This window comes from Exophiala viscosa (assembly GCF_022695815.1).
Source record: "Exophiala viscosa unplaced genomic scaffold EDD37scaffold_5, whole genome shotgun sequence".
Lineage (NCBI taxonomy): Eukaryota > Fungi > Ascomycota > Eurotiomycetes > Chaetothyriales > Herpotrichiellaceae > Exophiala > Exophiala viscosa.
In genome coordinates this window covers 558,683-578,856 of record NW_026944357.1, presented here as the reverse complement: position 1 = coordinate 578,856, position 20,174 = coordinate 558,683, and the positions used below count along the sequence as shown (strand labels likewise).

The following is a 20,174-nucleotide window of genomic DNA, read 5'->3' as shown; positions in this document are numbered from 1 at the left end:
GGGATTGATGAGTGCTCATCAGAGTTGATGTCCGTCAGAGGAAGTCGCAAACCTCACAATTGCAGGAGCCATACGGAGCCCGTTTCCAGAGCAAGTGGCACCGTCTGACCGCTGTACCTACTCACGTCCAGATATATACCGTTCCTTACTGCCAATCTGGAGTGCTTTGCACACAACGATGTAGCGTTCGCTCTTGACAGGAGGCAGGTCATCAGCTCCACCATATAGTCCTACCAGCTGGTGGTTTCGGCACCTGCCGTCGCGGGCCTGCTGGACTTCGGATATGAATGGTCGATATCTTTCCTTCGAACGGTGCCACTTTTTCTGGAAACAGGCTCGATGGCATCGTGACTACCCATCTGAGAACAGAAGAGGTATTGGGACTCGAGGTCCTTGAGATGACCTAGTATACACCCATCGTTCCGCTGGCTTCCATCATACTGTGAATGGACCAGGAGGAACTGGAGGGTCGTTCGTGATTGATTCCTGCACAAAATTTATGGACATGGCCAATATATCATGCTGTACTCATCCATTGCAGCATGAAGTGCCCCGCCAACGCAGTGGACAGGTATGAGCAGAGTGAATTGTGCTCGACCTCATCTGATAGATGAATCTGCGCTGCGTAAGCGATCATCAAGACGCATACCCCAGAAAAATAGAACGTGTCATTGACAGCAAGTGACAGAAGATCCAGAACATATCCAGTAGTGGCTGGGTGAGGTTTAAAGCAGGTTTGGGGAAGGTTTCAGGGCTCGAGGGTGAAATTACCTGCTTTTCAAGGGGCCACCCTAGCCTCGACGACGCACGCACGCCCCTGTTTCACTCGTCTCTACCCCATGGTTTGACTGCGCCTCCCGACCACTCTCTTTGTTATGAGGACGTGTCTTTCGCATCCTTGAATATCATTGTTATACAAGGCACGACAAGGTCACTCCCTCCTGCTGGTTGCACCAAATACATTCATCGATCATTCAGTTCACCTCTCTCCAATAAGCACCCTTCTCAATCAATACCTCCCCGAAGAACTACCGGAGCAACCCTGTAAACAAACACGATCATGGAGTTGTGGAAGAGAAAATGCGTCAATCCCAACAGTGAGGACGATGAGTGCGAGAAATATACCACAGTATTTCAGACTACCGGCATACCGCTCATCATTGGGTTAACGTCAGTTTCACTCTCCTCGCAAACATGAAGGGTAACGATACTGACGGTCCTGTTAGCCTCTTTGCGATCCTGGCAGTTATTATGTTTGTGATTGTACGAAAGAATCGAAGGAAGAGACAAGCAGAGGAAGTAGCGAAACACAGAGACATTGATGATGGCGTCGAGTTGGAATTCAATGTTTCTCAGCGGAAACAAGGTCCATATGGACAAGAGCAGCGAACAGGATCGGACCTGGAAGACCACTTTCATGCGCCGCCGCCCAAGTACTAGTTCGAGCTATGGGTATTGTGTTCTTTACAACAATGGAGCGCCTTCCTCATGTTTTCCTATCCCGACTTGGACTTCTCGATCTCCCGGATGATATCACTCTCGAGGCTCTCGGGCTTAGACAAACTGGCGTACCGCTGGATCACCTTCCCATCGCGACCGATCAAGAACTTCTCAAAATTCCACTTGATTCTCTTCAATCCCAGCAGGCCTGGTTTCTCTGCCTTCATCCATTCAAAGACCGGTTCGGCCTTGTCGCCGTTGACGTCTGTCTTGCCTAGAACAGGGAATGTGACACCATAGTTGAGCTGGCAAAATTCCTGGATCTGTTCGTTTGAACCGGGGTCTTGACCACCGAACTGGTTACATGGGAACCCAATGATAACAAATTGGTCAGGGTATTTTTCTGAGAGCTTCTTCCACAGCGATTCGAGGCCTCCAAATTGAGGAGTGAAGCCGCACTTGGAAGCGGTGTTGACGGCCAAGATGACTTTGCCCTTGTGTTGCGACAGAGGATATTCTTGAGCGCGCTTGTCTTTTGTCTTGAAATCGAAGAAAGTGGTGGCGGAAGCCATCTTGGGCGCAGGCGGAGGAGAGGTTGTGAGTAGACGAGATTCGATGAAAACTGCGGTGATGGCAGTCTTGATAGGTATGCGAGGACGGGCGATAGTAATAAGCGGTGAAGTAGAGATCAAAGTGATTCTGACGCAGTTTGTAAGAGGGCTGTGATGGCGATGGCGTGGTATTTGGAATAAGAACATCCGAGAGCCTTGCATGTGAGCAACTAACTTAACTTACCGAAACATGAATTGAAACCCTCCGTGCACTGATTGCCAATTATGTACCCACGGCTTACCTAATTGTCCCTCGTCACTGTGCATCACAACCATCAACTCCGCTCCCTCTAATTTCTGGCATTTGTTCTCTCGCAGCAAAAGACTCGAGATGAGAAGTCCGTACAGAAGATCATATCGGTGAGGCTATAACGATAGTTCATGTTTAAGTATGGGCCTTTGTAGGTCGAGGAATTCTGGAAACGAATACGAGAGGGTTGCTCGCCTAAACTTCGCCTACCTAGGCGGTGTACGGAGGGTTTCTGGTGACTGATAAGCGTATCGTAGAGAGGGGGCCTAGGCAGCCTATACGGGAATGGTTCCCACATGTTACGAGGCCTGGTATCATCATTTGCCGCTCTGTTTCCACGGCATCCAAGTGATAGTTAGTGATACTTGTGCCTAAGTTAGGCTTGCGCAGACCGAGGCCTTTTATAAGCATCCACTCTCCGACTTCACCTCACACAGAGACTCCACCGAAGTGTCGACTGTTCGTACGCTCAGACGTGCGGTGCTTCATGTTACTGAACATCAGAATGCCAGCATTTGGCCTCGCCAGCCCATATATCGTGTCACAACAAGAACCTTTCCTCGCGATGAATCACCTTTTTATTTGCAACCCATGAACCCAGCTTCGAAAAAACCTTCCCTTCCCCTCCAAATTATGTTTATCCGACCATTCCGCCGCTCATCAGCAGCTCATTGGACTCGGTGAAATTCAACCCTCCTTTACCCCAGCTGACAGCCCCGGGTGCCCATACCTCAAAGGCTGGCCTCAAGCATACACCTTGGAGATATCCAATGTCATGAAGGACAACGATCCAGGCGTGGGCTGGACACGGCCGCTGCGCTCCAACTGTCCAGGCTTTCTTTTGGCGACGGTAGGTCTCTGTGTGAGTATATATCAAGAAAGTGTCCCCAGCTGAGGGTGCTTGCTTCCTCGCTTTCACACCAGAGCTTCTTGCCGCTACAATCTTGCCGTTGACTTCATTCCCTGGCCCGCGGAGTGAGTCAGTATAGGCTCGAGTATCTTGGTTGGCTTGGAGCCGATTACCGAACCCAATTGACACGGTTACCACTCATTCCTCTTGCAGCACCGAAGATCACATAGCAAACCGAGGTATCTCTTCGTACATTTGCATACAGCAAGACCTGGTCAGAGTTTCATTGCAGTGTTTCACGACACACAGCGTACGAGGCACCATCGCCGGACCTGGCACGGCCTATTCGAGTCTTACATCCGAACTACTAAACCCTTTGGATCATCCTGTACCTATCTGTACGTATCTGATTGTTTGAGTCATCTCCCGAGCCGACCGGCCGCGGACGACTCTATCCCACCGGATATCAACGTTACCAGGGCTCTGTTGCTTACTGGTGTTGTGCAGGTCGGAGCATACCACAAGCTTTGCGAAGCTACCTCCAGCCTACTGAGAGATCCAACACATCCGCGCCAACCCCTACTCGCATCTCAACATGTCTGGCGCATTTACGATGCCGCACGCCCTGACGGGTGGAGCCGGATACAAAGCAAACAACTCCTACGACGAATACATGCGCAAGCACAGCGGCTTCTACCGACGACACAGCGCCGCTTCGAACGCCATGGAAGGTGATCGCCGAGCATCGCAAGCCTCCCTCGACGCGCACGCCAATGCAGCGGCACAAGCAGTCCAAAACGTAGCTGCTGAGGGTGCCAACCGTCGTGGCTCGGTCACTCTGGCGGAAGGTGGGGCAGCCACGGTCAACTCCAGGAAGGGCAGTGTCGCTGTGGCAAGTGATGCGACCAGGAAGGATAGTATTTTCGGCCTCGAACCTACGGCTGGTCAACGGATGTCGGAGGAACGCAGACCCTCGACCTCGCTTGCTAGTGACCTCTTTCACAAGGTCAAAGGGGATCATAAGACTAATCACTGAGGACGGGTTGGACTGGTAAGTCGGCTGTCCTTCATTTTTCTGTGTTCATGCACTAGATGCTAGGAGGGGAAGTATGAATCTGCATGAGGCGACGGAGAGGAGAGGCACTGTTCGGTCTGCCTCCAGGTTCCGCGTTGCTAGACTTGATCACGATCGTTACAGGTAGTTTTGCTTTCACCATGTTTATACTTTACACGTTTCCCTTCCTCAGACTCCAACGCGGAAAAGGCTGCAATTGCACTGGCTGTCCTTCCTTTCGGTCCGCTTGAACGCCCTCGAGGGGAGTATCTGGACCTCGCCCTTGCCCTGCATTCGTATCATGGCTACGTACCCAACTTCAACTCCAATTCATCTTCACCTTCCGCATGTTTCCTTCACATCGGCTGTCTCTTTGCAGCAATGTCGACAAGGGATAAATGCACGAGCGACGACATCCTCGCAGTACGCGAGTACCGAGGCTCGGAGTCTCGCCGTGACCATCGCTCAGCCTTCGCCCTCTCTTACCAACCTAGGTTATGACATCGTAAGTGACAGTCTATCATCTATCCCATGGATGGACCGTACCCTCGCCTGGTCTTCTGACTGTAGCACTAAGTGGACATGCAGGGTATTCCAGGACATATCCCATCACAATCCATTCCAGATCCAAGATCTCGAGCAATTCATCGTCGATCGTGTTCGCAAGTCACCATCCTGATTTGCAGGACGACGCAACGGAATTTCCCGTACTGTGGGGGATGCATGGCGCTGGATTTGGGTTGACAAACCAATGACACAGGAACCCGGGGGCAGCCTTCACAGGTATTCCGTCAGCACTGATTTGGAATGCTCCATTCTGATGGCATACATGCGGCATTGAGAGTGACAGTTGATCTGCAGCTCGTAGCTCGTTTCTAGCGACCATACGAGCACCGCCCATCGTGCTACAGTAAGCCATGGCAGAAGACAGACAATGTAATGAGCAGCAAAAGAAACAAGGAAAACACGACTGGATTGTTTCCTGACCCGGATCGGGTGCATGTCACTGTGAGTGGAAGTCCTCATATCAATTCTGTACCTCTTGTTCACCCCCTCTGTACATAGATAGCCAGCTCTCCTATCGATTAGACACCACCATTTTCCGGATAGTCCTTACACCGGGCAGACAACTACAACGCTCCTTCACCTGCGCAGGTTCAACTCCATCCCTCACTTCCCAATCAAAGAAAATATACAGAGTCGTGAGTAAACTTTCTTTTGCGACCTCTTCTCAAACTCTAAAGGAGCACTCTTCCCACTTAAGCTTTGATTACCCCAGGAGGTATCACGGCCAGAGCTGCTGGAGTCAAGTCTTCGTTTCGCCGGATTGACTTGATTGTGAGGCCGCGTAAAAAATGACACCGTTTCGCCAGCGCTGTCCGGAACAACAAAAGAAAGAACGATTTTCCCAGACGGTCGCGTCTTGAGGAAAGGATCAGGCCACAAAGACCTTGCCACCGTGGATATAATTCGACCAGATGTGGATGGCTTTTCGAGTTGTGCCATTGATAAATTGTATCATTCATGCCAGCCAACGTCGCCAACATGCAGAGAATGATTCAGGGGACTTTGGTTGCATTTATCGATTACAAAACAAGTCGTTGGAGGTTCTTTTGGATCAGTATGTCCTGTACATCCTCCATGGTGGCCTTTAGGAGGTTTGTGTCGGTCGCATTCGTAAAGTGTATGTAGATGTCTCGTTCTCTATTTTTGTTGATGGACTTGAAGCGGTTGGCAAAGAATTGCTTGGATGCTTCTTCGTCTCCGTCCTTTCCAGTATAGTCTGGAAAGTGTGCTGCAAGAGGCGAGATGGGTAGCTTTTCGCGGAAGAGGTCAATCTTGTTGAGAAACAAGATGATTGGCTTGTCTCTGAACCATTCGCCATTGACTAGGGATTCGAATAGCATCAATGCTTCGTGCATTTGGTTGGCGTTGACATCTTCCACCAGACATTGGTCGTAACCGGACAAGGCTGCCATGAAAAGTAGACACTGGACACCCTCGAAACAATGGATCCATTTCTTTCGTTCTGACCTTTGTCCTCCGACATCCATCATGCGGAAGGTCAGGTCTCGGAGTTCGAAAATGGTTTCGGTGATGCCGGTAGTGCGAAGGCGTGCGTGCAGTACGTCCTGGTCGTTGGGAACCCAGTCTGGCTCAAACATGCGATTGATGTTCTGGAAGAAGAAGTTCAGGTTGTCATGAAGGGCAAATTCGTGGCCCTTGGAAACGGATTTCTGTACGCCTGCATCATTCCATAGCGCAATCATGGCCTCTTTCACCCTCTTGTCTCTGAACGCTTCATGGGCATCCACGTCGGCATTGATGTTGTCAAGGAAATCAGCGTGAGCTTCGTTATTTTCTTCTTCAAAATCGATCTTCTCATCCTGCATGATCTCGTACAGTACGCGGAAGGCGACCACTACGTTGGAGTAAATGACGGCTTTTACTTGTAGTCTTTCATCGTCTTGAAAACCATTGGAATGTATGATGCGCATCTGCTTGATAATTGTAGATTTGCCCGACTCACCCGCTCCTAGAAAACTGTATCAGTATGGCTGACGATAGAAAGGGACAACAAGGAGTGTCGCATACCGAGCAGGAGGATCTTAACCGTGCGGCCCTCCTGTTTTCTGTCCTGCCGTAGCTGGCGCTCGATCTTTGCATTTCTTTGAGACGCCTCTTTTTCCTGAGGATCTAGTTTAGACCCCGTACACCCCATCTTCGCAGACGGGACAGCAGTCACGACACCGAGTAGGGGGAACGTTGGGCGGTGTGACCGCGCTGAATGTGTTGATAGAAATCTTCGACGATCACCCTTTGCTCATTTTCCGCCTTGTACTATGGGTGTGTCGTCCGTCGTTCGGCGATAGGCCGCGTTGTTACAGGTAGAGCCGGAGTCGCGCGATGAAAAGGAGGGTTCTACTGCTGAGAGTTTACCCTGTCAGTAACCTGCCATGGTTCCGGGTCTCCAGAGCTGTAGGACGTGAGACTCACCTGGACCTGGGGACCACCAAGGACAGTCTTTTCTCCTATCGCCTCGAAATTGAAGCGACGCACGCTTGATGCCCACTACTGCTTTGTCTGGAAGAAGCGGCGTGGGACAAGCAGGGCAGCAGGAGATGCGGTGGTGAGTGTCGGAAGAATGTGCTGTAGGGAGGGCCTGCTCAGCGCAGGTGGTGCAGAGAACGGAGCCAAGGTGGTTTGCAACCATTGAAACGAGGTGAAGCTCTGAATGGACCGGGGAAGGACGGACTCCAGTGCCATGCAGCATGGGAGATGGTTAGCCAAGGTCAGGGCCGTCGAGGTGGGCGAGTGAAAGCTTGGAACCGTGAGCTTTGACGGGTGAGGTGGAGGCTCCCTAGGCTCCAAAAGGACCTAAATGCGTGACTAGCAGGGGGAAGCCACGCGCCGGTTCGGCGCCAGAGATCGGCCTTCATCTCCATCTCCATTTCCCTTTCCCACCCAGGACTCACTGCCAGAAGACCCATTAATCCCATCAACGGGGTTCACTGTTACTTCACAGTACATACAAGCAGCAAATAATACAAGTCGTGCGCGCATTTAGTATCGGAGAACGAGATCTATCATTATGAGATCGATAACACCCTGAAAATGATGGACTAAAGTGGTCGATATCGACTATCTCCCCCTTATCAGTGCAGGTCTCCCCGAGTCCCTGGCGCCATTCACCGCCCTGGTAAGTCAATCGTATGGTAGCACCAGGCACACACGGCATCTCGCACGTGCTTTGCCATGTGTTTCTTCAAGGTTCAAGACAGGCTTTCGGTTGCATGATTTGTGACAGTTGTCTATGCTCAAGAGAAAACAAAGGTTTGTCGCACTCGCCTCCCTATCCTGCACAAATTGCCATGAGGTAGCGGTCTGAACCCCCTGGTGCCATCATCTAGCCTACTCGACTGAGACAGGGAAATGGGAAATTGGAAATAAGTGTTGACAAAGTCCTCCATGGCTGCATGTCTACTGAACGCTATATTCCTTGAGAGTGTATCTACAAGGAGAGGTCGAACAGGTTGTGATAGCAACAGCCCAGCCCGTTGGTATCTTTTAGACTTCATGTCTATCTACCGGTAGCCTTAGGTACTGTCAGTGAAAGCTACAGCGGCCTATTGGGTCATTGCCGCTGCAGCAGCGTTTGCATGTCCATGCCTAGCCGCCCTAGTGAAAGGCGAGACAAAAGATACAGACGGGAGTTCATCCCTTTGCCGCGCGCGACATCTAGCCGCAGAAGAACTCTAGAGAAGTACTGTACCTGATCCGAGGCATAAATGTCTATCCTCAGAAGTGCCTCGGGGATCTATCACTCGTACTCCTCGCCTCATCAAACAGTAGTTACGGGCGCCAGTTTGATGCCAAGCCTGCGGTCTGGCGCGAACCGCAGCCCGCGCAACAACACTTACATGGTACAGTACCACAGTACACTTTTCGTTCTGCTCCTCATCAACATCTCTCGTGTACCGCTACGGCCTGCATGTCTTGAGTCTCATCGACTAGCCGCTCGTCCATAACTCGGCTCCTTCGGTCTCGCGATGCCCATTACCAGCCTGATATGCCGGTCTCCTGATTACCGTGGCATCCCCCTTTGGCTTGCCGCGTTGACGCTGGAGGCTCGGCTGAGAGTCCTTCCTTATATTCACGGCAAGCTCCATCTCGAGTATCAAGCGAGGTATGACGCTATCGGGTAAAAGAAGAGACCACACTGGCACACACTGTGTCACCTCAATGTGGCTGCAGTGCTCGTTGCTCCACCTAGATCACTCCACATCACTTGCCCAGGCAGAACGGAAACGCAACGAATGAAGAGCAAAGAACCACCAGAATCTTCATAGGATTGCGTGATCTTTGAGTCAGCCCGCGTATCGTGCAAGGGAGATCTTCGGTGAGATCGACTGGTCTGGTCATTTAGCCGGTACCAACAGTCGTTGGAAGCATCAGGTAATCCATCTGTGGAGTTCCCCCATATCTACCATGACCATGAACCTTATCTTCGAGCAATATGACACCAGATCCTCTTAAATGCTTGCAAGAGCTCAGCGTGGTGGGGCCACTGTTGAACCTCGCCTGGTCTACAACTGGGGAATATCCTGCTATTCTTCGCGTCTCGAATTATTCAAGCCGCCAGACATGCCCTCTTGTTCTGGCCCTTGATGAGACTTTGTTGAGGCAATGCTGTCTGGGTGGGCAAACTTGCTCTGATGAAGTGATTTACATTTCCAGTTCAGCAGGTTGGCACCGACCCGGCTTCACCTTTCAAAGTCCAAAGCGACATCAGACCTTGGCCAACCGAACTGAGTGCGATCACGTCCCCGGGCTTAACAAACCGACATCAGCGGACGGGAATTGCCCGCCTTGCTAGATATTTTGAAGGAGCTCTTCGAATTCCCCCACAGGTGCCTATGCAGGGCCTTTCTATTATGGGGATCCCCCTACCATCCGTTCGGCAACATCCCTCCTTACGAGCAGCCGGCGGCAAATGGGACAAGGCTGGACTCGTACAACGCTGTGGGTATTGTGCCGTACTATGACACAGTAAGTCATGACCTAGCCAGAAGCCAACATGAGAGTGGATGAACCAAGCAGGATTCATGTCTCGTCTACTCACATCGGTCGGTCTGGATGACCAAACATTGGAGGAAGGTGACTGTGCCAGATGAAGCCGAAGATCTCGCGGTAACATTGGCTAATTCTCGACCTGGCGATGCATCAGCGGGACTACAAAGCCGCTCCTCTGGGCAGTCTTTCGGTAAGGGGTTCTCGGGGCAAACTCTTTGTTCAGTTGCAAGAACGAGAATATCCTTGGCTGCATAAGCTTGCCAGCACCCAAGTACTACCAGATTGGGAATCTGTCTTTCTGGACCAGTCTGACGCGGGGCAGACCGGGAAAGGGAGCAAGGCAGCCGCAGGGTGTTATGTGATCCTGCACATGACATTCCCTACAACTACGGACTAGACACGATGTGAAGTTTATGAACATGGGACCGGCCCGGTGGAAGACGACGACATGCTGGCAACATAGGTTTCTAGAACAGGTGGGCCTGCAGCAACATCCGACACAAATGAGATGGAAAACCACCCATTACCGCATCCAGTCAAGTGCCCGATGAACAGTGCGAGTTTCTTCGTTGGCTTGGAATTCTTCAAAACCGTGCATGGTTCCTCAAGGCACTAGAAACGCCACGAATTGCCTCAATAGGAAAGTGCCAGGGGGTCTGCGTCGAAACCCTCCTCGTCTAACGCATCCACTCCGTACGGATACCATGCAGATGGTGAGCATCTGCACCCGTGTAGGGCGCCCTGTATGAATTGTTTTAAAAAGGACGCTATACCTTGAAGCCGGCATACGCAATTCAGCGACGATCGGTCAGCAATAAGTGTATTACATGAGCAAGAACTAGCAACGACATCCAGCGAATGTCAGTTGACGAACTCGTTCGACCATGAACGCGATCCTCGCGGTCTATCGACCTTGAGGACGTGCAGCCAAGAGCCCCGTGGACTACTCTATGCCCCGACTAGACTTGTTATTGCTAGCAACTAGCAAAGACAAGCAGCACTGCTGATCGACGGTAGGGCGCGGTAGGAGAAAGTTCATAGACGATCGGCAGCACTGACATTATTGACGACGACCTATCCACATTTAGGGCATACCTTGTGCCGCAACCAGTGACTCGTGACTTGGAGGGTGGTGCGCATATGAATCAGGGTATGTATTGGAAGATTCCATGGAGGGCGCCGGTAGGCGACAGGGAATCATGCTCGCGAAAAGGTTAGGGCACCTACCCAATCAAGGCATAAGTTTCGTCCACTCATGTTGTCGACTTTCCGCAAACACCATCCAGGCTCTCGTCTATACAGTACGCCAGCCTCTTTTATCAGTTCAACCGAGAAATCGTCCACCCTGCACCTGGCAATGACCTTCCAACCTGGCCAGCCCAATGATTCCCTCTGGCCCCCGCATTTTGCTGACATGATGGTCGCAAAGTGTCAAAGCGTCCAAGGCGGCGCCTCAGGGATCGCAAACTCCTGCCGCCCCCACCCTTCTTTCCACCGATGGTCCCCTCCGGCCGGCTTGCTGACATCCAAACTTGCTTCGAACAAAGCTTGGAAGCCTTTCGTTCATTAACGTTTCCAGGCACAACTGACCAATCGGACATTCGCTGTCGACTGCCAAAAGGGGTTTGGTCAAATACGCCAGCGTGGATCTCGATGCTGCCCAGTCATTTTCCCGTCGGTGAACACCTCACCTTGCTGCCCGCCATGTCCGGCGTCTACGGTGTCTACGACCTGGTCAGCATTTGATCGAAGCGGCCGCTGTAACAGTGGCAGAATAATGTTCCCGGTTCGGTACAAGCCAGTAGTCCCGGTCCTGGCTAGCGGGCATGGGATCCTCAGGGCAAATTATATCTTTACGCTCTCCAGCACATCTCTCGAGTTCTTTGATCCTTGGTCAAATATCACTGATCATCCTCGATCGGGTCCGAGGTATTCCACTGCTTACTCCAAGCTCTAAGATCCTTTCCAGCCTGAATATATAAAGAAATTGGAGCGGCCATCCCCTGAATGACGTCGATTTGGAAACAACCAGATATCAACATGGACTTTGGCTTCGTGAGCTCGCCGTCACAGTCGCCAAGCCAATCCATCTTCACTGCTGGGCAATACTTCGACAGCACTTCTGAAAGCTCAAGTCCCAATTCGCCTCATGTCAGTCATCCCCATGAACCTTTGAAAGACAGTACATTGACTGTGAGTTCAGCAAATGAGTCAAATGATGTTCAATAATACGTCCATGCAATATGACATGCTGCAATATGGAGGCACTACATCGACGTTCTACCCTCCCACCCAATCAAATCAACTCCCCGTCGACTACAACAACACCACAGCGAGCCTCGACCAGACTGACAGGAGGAGACGGCGGTCGGATAGCACATCTGCCTCAACCAAGGACAGCAAGGAGACTATCCCGAATATGCATTTGGTACGTCGTCAAGCGCTGAAATGTTCTTTAGCGGCACTAACAGAGTTGTGCAGAGGAGACGTGCACAAAATCGAGCCTCCCAACGGGCTTTCCGAGAACGGAAAGAAAAGCACGTCAAAGGTCTTGAGCGCCAACTCGAGGATCTGCATGAGAAACACCAAGACCTTCTCCAATCGTATACTCGTCAGGCCGATGAGGTGACCAGGCTCAACAATCGCATTGTCGATCTCAACGGCGAACTGAATACACTTCGAAACTGCCAGGATCAATCGTTCAGCGAAATGTTGATGCCGGATAAGTTTGACAAGTTTGACGCCTTCTCAGCTACCGACATGCTCTACAACGGCCCTGGTTGTTATTTTGACAAGAATGCAGTCGACCTCAATTCCGAGTTTGCGCTGCACTCATTTGAGGATTCGTTGTAACATGTTTGGGACCTGCTTTTGATTTCATCCGGCGTTGAGAGATGAGATACCATATACCTTCACAGGAGGCTCTCCGGAGTTATGACGATATGCACTTTGGGCGAACTTACGAAACGAGGTATGATAGGGGGGGTAAAGTCCACGATACGGCCAGCGCCTGTCAACGTGAGGTATTTTTGACTGGTTGGAGCATGGTTTGGAAATACGTTGGCACAAAATGTTTACAGCTATGGGTCCTGGCTTGCGGTACGAGTAGAAAGATACCCTTCACGATCGGATGGTGACAATTGTCAAGATTGGTGCTACATTGTCAAGAACAGCCACTGACTTGCTGTGTAATTGTGAATGGGTTGTACCAAGCATGGTGGAGGAGAGCGTTGGAAGAATTGTACTACATGGTGATGTCCATCAAAGGAGCACCCAAAGAATGCCTTTCATTTTGGCAGTTCAATCCAGGTCTGGAAGTTTTCTCGATCACACTTCAAGAATGGTATCGCTGGCCATTGCTGGAAGGCGCAGGGCTTGACTCACCGAGTCAACCTGTCTTGTAATTTGAGTCATCGCAAATACAAACATGATAGTGGCTGACAACCGAAACTCTCGTTTACCAGCCGCACCGCCCTCGAAGCCCTACCATGTCCGTCCGTATTCACCCTTTTGTCCACATGTCTCGGCGTGATGATTGAACACCCTCGTTTATTGATCTGGAATATTCCATCAAGCCATCCACCATCACCTTGTACCGCCTTCAAGCAGACCTAAGTTAAGCAACACGGCTCGCATCTCGCACTGCACCAGAAGCGAGTGGGAGTTGCCTGAGGCTCGCACGGGTCGGTAGAAGTCTGGATATTTAAATCGAGACATCATCACGCAGTGTTTCATTGCAACCACGGGCAAAGGGTCGTCGCCCAGGATTCTCCAAGCGGGGTTGCTCCATGAGAATCCGTTGCTCCTGCACGTGGGCATGAGTAACCAAGGTGAGCCTCCAGACGAATCACTCACCTAACCACGGGTCCTGGCATGATCCCTGCATATCGCCTTCTTCTGGTCAATTTCACGCTGCAAGTCAGCTCGTGTCCGCAACACCTACCTGCCGGGTACCAGGTGATCCGGACTGGGGTAGCACCCCAAAGCTCCGGGCTTGGAGGTCCCGGAACCTGATACCAACATTACGAAAACTGCTTGACTTGCGGGACTTCCAGACAGGTTCATTGGCAGACCGATCCGCGACATGTTGTGGACTGACTGACTTGGACGTCCTCATCTGCTGCGAGTAGTAGAGCCTTATTGGGCCTAGCACCTTTCTGCCGTGATATCCTATGCGTCGTTTCTCCGGAGTAAAGAACTCGTATTGCAATGACACCCAGAGAGACTACATGAGTCAGTCCAAACCTACACGACAATGGGATCTAGAGATCCCCGGTATTCCGCAATAGTCTTTCCAGCGCATGTCCTTCGCCTATAGTACGAAAATCTTCCCGTTGCCAAGATTGCGCCGTTGCTTTTGTCCCTGGTCACGAATAACAACGTGCTAGACGTCCTCCATATCTGGAAGTACTCCCATCTCAAAAGGATGGACATGTCGCAAGGAGAAGCCATTTGAAACAGACTTTTACGCATCTACTTCACGCCCGAGGAGGTGAGGTAAGCGGCGGAAACACATGCATGCAGGTTGTCTTTGCGCAAGCTGCTCGTTGTCCACACTGAGAGGGATGCCTGACGCTGCGGTGGTGTTATCCGCACGCAGCCGAAAGCATATCCTCTTTGGACACGGGTCGGGCATCCCTACTCCCAGACCAGACGATGTAACCGCACAAGACTGCAGCGTGGTAGCAACGAAGCTGCCTGTAATCGACCCTGCATCACTGATCGTGATTCCCGGGATATATTGCCGGTCCAACATTGATATGATTGAGTTCGCAGGTCGGAGACGTGTCGAAGACGTGATGCCACGGATGATACAGGATGGCACTGTGGATGATGGTACGGGGCTGGATTATGTCATGACTGACTTAGCATGGCACCCCACTTGCCCATCCACAGCCATCAGCCACATTGTGGCGCCAACTCCACACATGGAGTGTGGCTGTTCCACCTCAATCTGAAGAATGTAAACATTGGGCGCACGAGCTCACCAAGCACCTAGGAAACAGGAACTACAACAAAAAGACATGTGCTGGAGAGCGATGTCACCACGAATCTCGGGCCATGCAGACATACTCTTGTGTTGTGAACGTGAAGGTGGCCGATAGCATCACCTGAGCGACTTGCAAGATCCCCTTACACACATCCTCACCGAAAACGTAAACACGCGACAACACAACTACCAAGGAGCCCTCGGTGTACAGATTCATTGCCCCGCACGAGTGGGAAACGTCGAACCAATACATACGTATAGAAAGTCATGAGTGTTGAGAATGGCATCACACCAGTATAGCCTTCGAAGCAGATTGGACACTCAGTCGCCTGCCCTGCGCACGACGCCAACATGCTCCCCAGTCGTCGCTAAAGCACCAGCAGCGTTCAGCCGGAAGACACGCCCGTCCGACATCACTTTACAACTGCATCGAGTCATTGGAACAACCACAAACAATCCCAATGGATTGACATGCTGCGAATCCACAAACTCTTACGCTTATTGTGCCGGGGCTGTTGCTGTCCTGGCCAAACTCGAGCCCGGCAACGCGCCTTCACATCGATACTTCAAGGCTCGACCCACTGCGCCCTCACTCCATCCTCCCACCTCACATTACGAGAACTCGCCTGTGACTACACCTTCAAAGAGACGGACAACCACATTCACCCCACGAAAGGGGCAAGATGAACAAAATGGGGGCTACTTTGGACGGGATTGGTTGGATGAGTCCACAGGTCAGACGTGGACAGCAAGAGAGCGGATAAAGACGGTGTCCTGTGTGGCCTTGAGTCAGGATGGACGATGGCTTGCCGTCGGTGAGTCTGGGTACGGACCTCGAGTTCTGCTCTTCTCTACCGCTGACGAAGCGCCTTGCGATGTTCCGACTTCGATCGTCAGCGACCATACTCATGGGGTCCAGTGTGTCGCATTCAGCTCGGACATGAAATACCTTGCAACTCTTGGCAACCTCAATGACGGCTTTCTATTTGTATGGTCGTTGAACTCGAGGACGGGGCAGTTAGCGCTACACTCCGTGAACAAATGTACTACTAGCGTCTGTGACATGGCGTGGTGTGGCAACAGTTTGATCACGGTCGGAACAAGACACATCAAGATCTGGCAAACCAAAGATACGACGAAGAAGTCTCCATCCAAGAAGCCGAGATTTTTCAGAGCTTCTGAAGCTTATTCACCTAGTCCAGGCCCTGCCCCGGGGCCTGCTCCATTGCAGGGACGAAACTGTCTGTTGGGGACAATGGTGGACTCGACATTCACTTGTGTAGCGGTGGTGGATGACCAGCTTGCTGTTGTTGGGACAGAGACAGGACATCTCTGCTTGGTTGACACTTCGCAAGATGTGCTCGAGTTAAGGATTTTGAAAAAGATGGATTTCTCTATTTCATCAATCACATATGTTGCGGAGACCAAACGAGTCCTCATTGGTACATCGCACGGCCTGCAGTCAGAGGACTTCAATCTCTTATTAGGATCGCAGGTCGAATCACCCAAAGCATCGAAGCGCAAACCACCCCGACATTCCATTCGACGCTCCCTTGGCCTTGTCCACCAGACAGTGCAGGGCTTGACGGCTGTTGGAACACTACAGAGTCATGTCATCACTCTTGACAACAACGGCACCTTGAAAGTCCAGACTTCCGAAAATGACGACCAGAGCAACTGCCCGCTGACCTCCGCGGCACATAACAGTACAGTCCTTGGCGTGCAAGTGCTCCCAGCATCAGCTGGCATGGGTGCATTCTTTACATGGTCAAGGAATGGAGAGGTCAAGTTTTGGAGTTCGGACGGTGAGCTGCTAAAGCAGGAAGTTGTCGACCTGGAAGAGTCCGGACTGGACGATGATGGCTGCGAAAACGAAATGAACCAGGTGCATTTTCTACCAGCACTTGGCTGTTTTGTCGCTGGTGATCGGTTTGGTGTCATACGACTGATCAGATATTGCCCTTGGCAGATTTTGCAAACCATACGTTCGCACAGCGCAGAGGTTACCAGTATTGCCAGCCATGAAGCCCAAGCTTTGGTCGCTACATGCAGCAGGGACCGTATGATCCAAGTCTTCCGAGTCGGCGGAGAGAATCTGGATCTACTCCAGACATTGGATGAGCATGTCGGAGCGGTAAACCAAGTGTTGTTTGTGCAGAACGGCGAGAAGCTCCTCTCGTGCTCGTCTGATCGGTCGTTGGTGATTCGTGACAGAGTGTTGCGCAATGAAGGCGGTGTTCAGACTCCAGCATACCTGACCACGAAAGTTGTCACGCTCAAGGGCGCCCCACTGTCGATGGCAATCTCGACGGAGAATAAGGTGCTCGTATCAACCATGGACCGCCGTGTCACGAAGGTTGACATTTCGACAGGCGCTTTGACCGACTCGTTCAAAGTGGGAGACTCGGAAAATGACGAGACGGTATGCCTCAATCGCATCGCCTCCCGGTCGAGTCGCGAGTGTACAGATGCGTCGCAACGTCTGGTCATCGGATACTGTTCCATGGACAAATCTATTCGGGTCTACAATGGGAAAAACATGATGCTTCTGGGCCGCGAATCTGGCCATACTGAAGGTGTGAGCGATATTGCTCTCCTTGAACACTCTGGAGATGAAGACAATGGCCGGCATTGCACCGCTGTCAGTACTGGATTAGACGGAACGATCATGATCTGGAGGATTTTGAGTCACACTTCGGTACACTCGCCGCATTATTCGCAGGAGCGAACTCAAGGCCTGGGGATATCCTCAGGTGCCTCTGAGGATGAATGGGTCAAGCCGAGCCCTGCATCTCTTCCACCGCTGAGAAAAGTCTTGACAAAGTTGGACATCGCCGAACTCACGAAAGAAAGCGGCCTAGCTTTGCCATCTTCGCCCCAGACTTTGTCTCCGATGCGACTGAAACGGAAGACATCAAGACTTGCTCTCACTAGCACGTTGGACGACGTTGAAGAGGCACCATCCCGCGCGCTGGAAAGCTCGGTTGCACGAAATGATTCACCAAAGAAGGATCCACGACGCTCACCCTCTCCGCCGCCACTTCGGGTCACGTCTCGATTGACAAAGCAGCCCTCGAGAACAGATCTTAGCAGAGACCTCGAGTCTGCTCAAAAGGCCGGCGCCATGGGACGTTCTGTGTCTCCGCCGCCAATGCCCATATCCATGCCTACAACGCCCAAAACCCGAAATAAATCCAACAACGGTCGGTTACGGCGAGCACCTTCGGTCCCGACAGATCTACGATCCCACCATGTGGCTTCGAGTCGCAGGCAAAGCATGAGCCAAGCATCCGAATTTGGTAGCTTAGGCATGGCTACTGAACAAGCCGCCCGAATGTTGAAGACCTACAGAAAGAAACTGGCCAGTAGCAGGGATATTGTCAGTCTCGACGATTTGGAGGATGAGGTGCGTTCTCTGTTGACAATTATACAAGAAAGAAAGGACAGGACGCTTCCGGCGATGCCGCAAATACATCGTGAGGGCGTGGGAAGTTCGGGTCGTAGAGCCGCCGCGAAAGCTGCAACAGAGAGTGACGTTGACAGACTGACTGTCTTACTGGAGAGGGCTAATATGGCTGATACTCATACGATGTTCATGAAAGCAGCAAAGGGGCAGGATGCCCCAGCCAAGGAGGATATGGTTGTCGACGTGAATGTTGATTGAACCCGATGACGGAATGATATATCAAGAAGGCGAAAGGCCGCCCAAACTGCCGGCGTGTACATTTTGTGATTATATAGCGGTCGAGCTCTGGTCTGCGGATTGCTCATCTGACAGGCGTTTGGAAGAGAAGGGAGCGCAAACCTGTGTCTACCAGTGCAAATGGCGTAGGAGCCTGAAGGTTTATATCGAATACAGTGTCCATGGCGGGCACAGTGGCGGCAACGGCATTGTATCATACTTGTGTCTAATACACACGTGCTTGTGATGTTCTGTGCAGTCGTCTCTGCCTTGATGAATGAAGGGGTATTTCCAACGAGGCTGAAAAAGCTACCATCTTCCCCACATTTCAATGTACCTATGATGTCGTTGCATTTTTACAGACGTACAATCATTCTACTTCTGCGTGCACTTCAACAAGAACATTACATACTTTTAAAACATTGGACCAAGTCCGGATCCAAAATACTCCCACGCTCACCACAGTGATGCTTGTCAAAGTGACCGCTGGATCCCATACTCACACCTGGTAATCAACTGCTTCACCCAACTCACTCAAATTAAGTCCGTGGCTCAACATCAGCAATTCCAACAGCCACTGTAGCTATCACTGATCTTCCAGCACTGGGACCCCTGTGATCGAATTGCGCTCTCGCATCACAACAATTCTCATCTCCGAGAGAGAAAGCCGGAGGAACAAATGGCCCCTCAAACTCTAGAGACCGACAAGCAGACTCATCTGCAGTACCTCTCACAAGCTCTGGATCTAGCACGCCTCTCACCACCAAAACCAACAAACTTCCGCGTCGGCTGCGTGATAGTATCTTATCCCAAAACTACATCTACAGATCCGCTCGCAACACCATCGCTATCATCGGATTCAACGGAAGCACACGCGCAAAAAGGCCGAGTCCTATCAACAGGCTACACCCTCGAATTCGAGGGCAACACACACGCCGAGCAATGTGCACTATCTAAGCTGGCGCAGCATCACGGCACAGACGAAGCACATCTTCACGGACTCGATGCTCTGTCCGCCAGACAGAATGTGACATTGTACACGACTCTCGAGCCATGCGGATTACGACTTTCAGGCAATAAGCCCTGCGTCGAGCGCATCATTGACACCCGTCGGACCGGGTGTGGAATACGTAGAGTCATTTTCGGCGCGAGAGAGCCCGGGACGTTCGTGAAGGACTCGAAAAGTCTGGCGAGGCTAGATGAGGCGGGAGTGCCGTGGGAATTTGTGCCGGATCTGCAGGATGAAATTCTCAATGTGGCGAAGGAGGGCCACACCAAGACCACGGGCACAGCTACAGATACTCAGGGCCAGAAGAAGGCTATAGATGATATCTCGTCGGAAGAGAGGAGGAGGCAGGAACAATTGCCAAGGAATCCGAAGAAGAGGATGATGGAGGTTTGACGTGCCGTGATACCCTTCACAAGGAAGGCACGGCACGAACGTGGACATCCCGAGATGGGCGATATGAATGCACTGAAAAGTGAAAAGGTTATGGAAGTCCGGGACGACTTGAGACGATGCACGGTGAAATTGGATGTACATACTCAAGAGGGACGATCTCAGGATGAGACAGCTTGATAAAAGAGAGAAACGTCAATTGGCGAGGTGCTCCTGGATAGGAGACTTGATATCAATATTGAGTATGGCTGCATACTGTAAAATTACGCCTCGATGCGAGGCTGTTGATAGCTGAAAGCTGATAGTGTAACAGATCAATCAAGA

The 20,174-nt window shown here is 51.4% G+C and overlaps 6 protein-coding genes across 6 annotated transcripts; 4 read left to right on the top strand and 2 right to left on the bottom strand.

Moving 5' to 3' along the window:
- Positions 1–1,496: 1,496 nt before the first annotated feature.
- Positions 1,497–2,012, bottom strand: EDD37DRAFT_564214 (glutathione peroxidase; the record flags this gene model as incomplete). The annotated part of the gene is made up of 1 exon (XM_062813995.1): positions 1,497–2,012. One exon carries the CDS (start codon positions 2,010–2,012, stop codon positions 1,497–1,499), a length of 516 nt encoding a protein of 171 aa, XP_062670049.1.
- Positions 2,013–3,281: 1,269 nt separating this feature from the next.
- EDD37DRAFT_401912 (uncharacterized protein) lies at positions 3,282–4,339 on the top strand. Its single transcript, XM_062812347.1, has 2 exons — positions 3,282–3,549; positions 3,659–4,339. The coding sequence occupies exon 2, from the start codon at positions 3,747–3,749 to the stop codon at positions 4,185–4,187; it is 441 nt and encodes a 146-aa protein (XP_062670048.1). The 5' UTR covers positions 3,282–3,549; positions 3,659–3,746; the 3' UTR covers positions 4,188–4,339.
- Positions 4,340–5,511: 1,172 nt separating this feature from the next.
- On the bottom strand, positions 5,512–7,067 carry EDD37DRAFT_401888 (guanine nucleotide binding protein). Its single transcript, XM_062812346.1, has 2 exons — positions 6,801–7,067; positions 5,512–6,741 (listed from the first exon to the last, which is right to left on the bottom strand). Exons 1-2 carry the CDS (start codon positions 6,925–6,927, stop codon positions 5,792–5,794), a joined length of 1,077 nt encoding a protein of 358 aa, XP_062670047.1. The 5' UTR covers positions 6,928–7,067; the 3' UTR covers positions 5,512–5,791.
- Positions 7,068–11,819: 4,752 nt separating this feature from the next.
- Positions 11,820–12,632, top strand: EDD37DRAFT_650048 (uncharacterized protein; the record flags this gene model as incomplete). The annotated part of the gene is made up of 3 exons (XM_062818200.1): positions 11,820–11,930; positions 11,983–12,207; positions 12,261–12,632. 3 exons carry the CDS (start codon positions 11,820–11,822, stop codon positions 12,630–12,632), a joined length of 708 nt encoding a protein of 235 aa, XP_062670046.1.
- Positions 12,633–14,758: 2,126 nt separating this feature from the next.
- Positions 14,759–18,774, top strand: EDD37DRAFT_694387 (WD40-repeat-containing domain protein). The gene has a single exon (XM_062820082.1). It carries the CDS (start codon positions 15,050–15,052, stop codon positions 18,431–18,433), a length of 3,384 nt encoding a protein of 1,127 aa, XP_062670045.1. The 5' UTR covers positions 14,759–15,049; the 3' UTR covers positions 18,434–18,774.
- A 272-nt stretch (positions 18,775–19,046) lies between these two features.
- On the top strand, positions 19,047–20,100 carry EDD37DRAFT_401784 (cytidine deaminase-like protein). The gene has a single exon (XM_062812345.1). The coding sequence runs from the start codon at positions 19,131–19,133 to the stop codon at positions 19,851–19,853; it is 723 nt and encodes a 240-aa protein (XP_062670044.1). The 5' UTR covers positions 19,047–19,130; the 3' UTR covers positions 19,854–20,100.
- Positions 20,101–20,174: the final 74 nt, after the last annotated feature.

What these genes read in the sequence shown, in the direction of transcription:
- EDD37DRAFT_401784 (XM_062812345.1), top strand. Translation starts at nt 19,131, where the DNA reads ATGGCCCCTCAAACTCTAGAGACCGACAAGCAGACTCATCTGCAGTAC.
- EDD37DRAFT_694387 (XM_062820082.1), top strand. Translation starts at nt 15,050, where the DNA reads ATGGCATCACACCAGTATAGCCTTCGAAGCAGATTGGACACTCAGTCG.
- EDD37DRAFT_401912 (XM_062812347.1), top strand. Translation starts at nt 3,747, where the DNA reads ATGTCTGGCGCATTTACGATGCCGCACGCCCTGACGGGTGGAGCCGGA.
- EDD37DRAFT_401888 (XM_062812346.1), bottom strand. Translation starts at nt 6,927, where the DNA reads ATGGGGTGTACGGGGTCTAAACTAGATCCTCAGGAAAAAGAGGCGTCT. An exon ending in GGTTAAGATCCTCCTGCTCG is followed by an intron (nt 6,742 to 6,800) that starts GTATGCGACACT and finishes ACAGTTTTCTAG; the next exon opens with GAGCGGGTGAGTCGGGCAAA.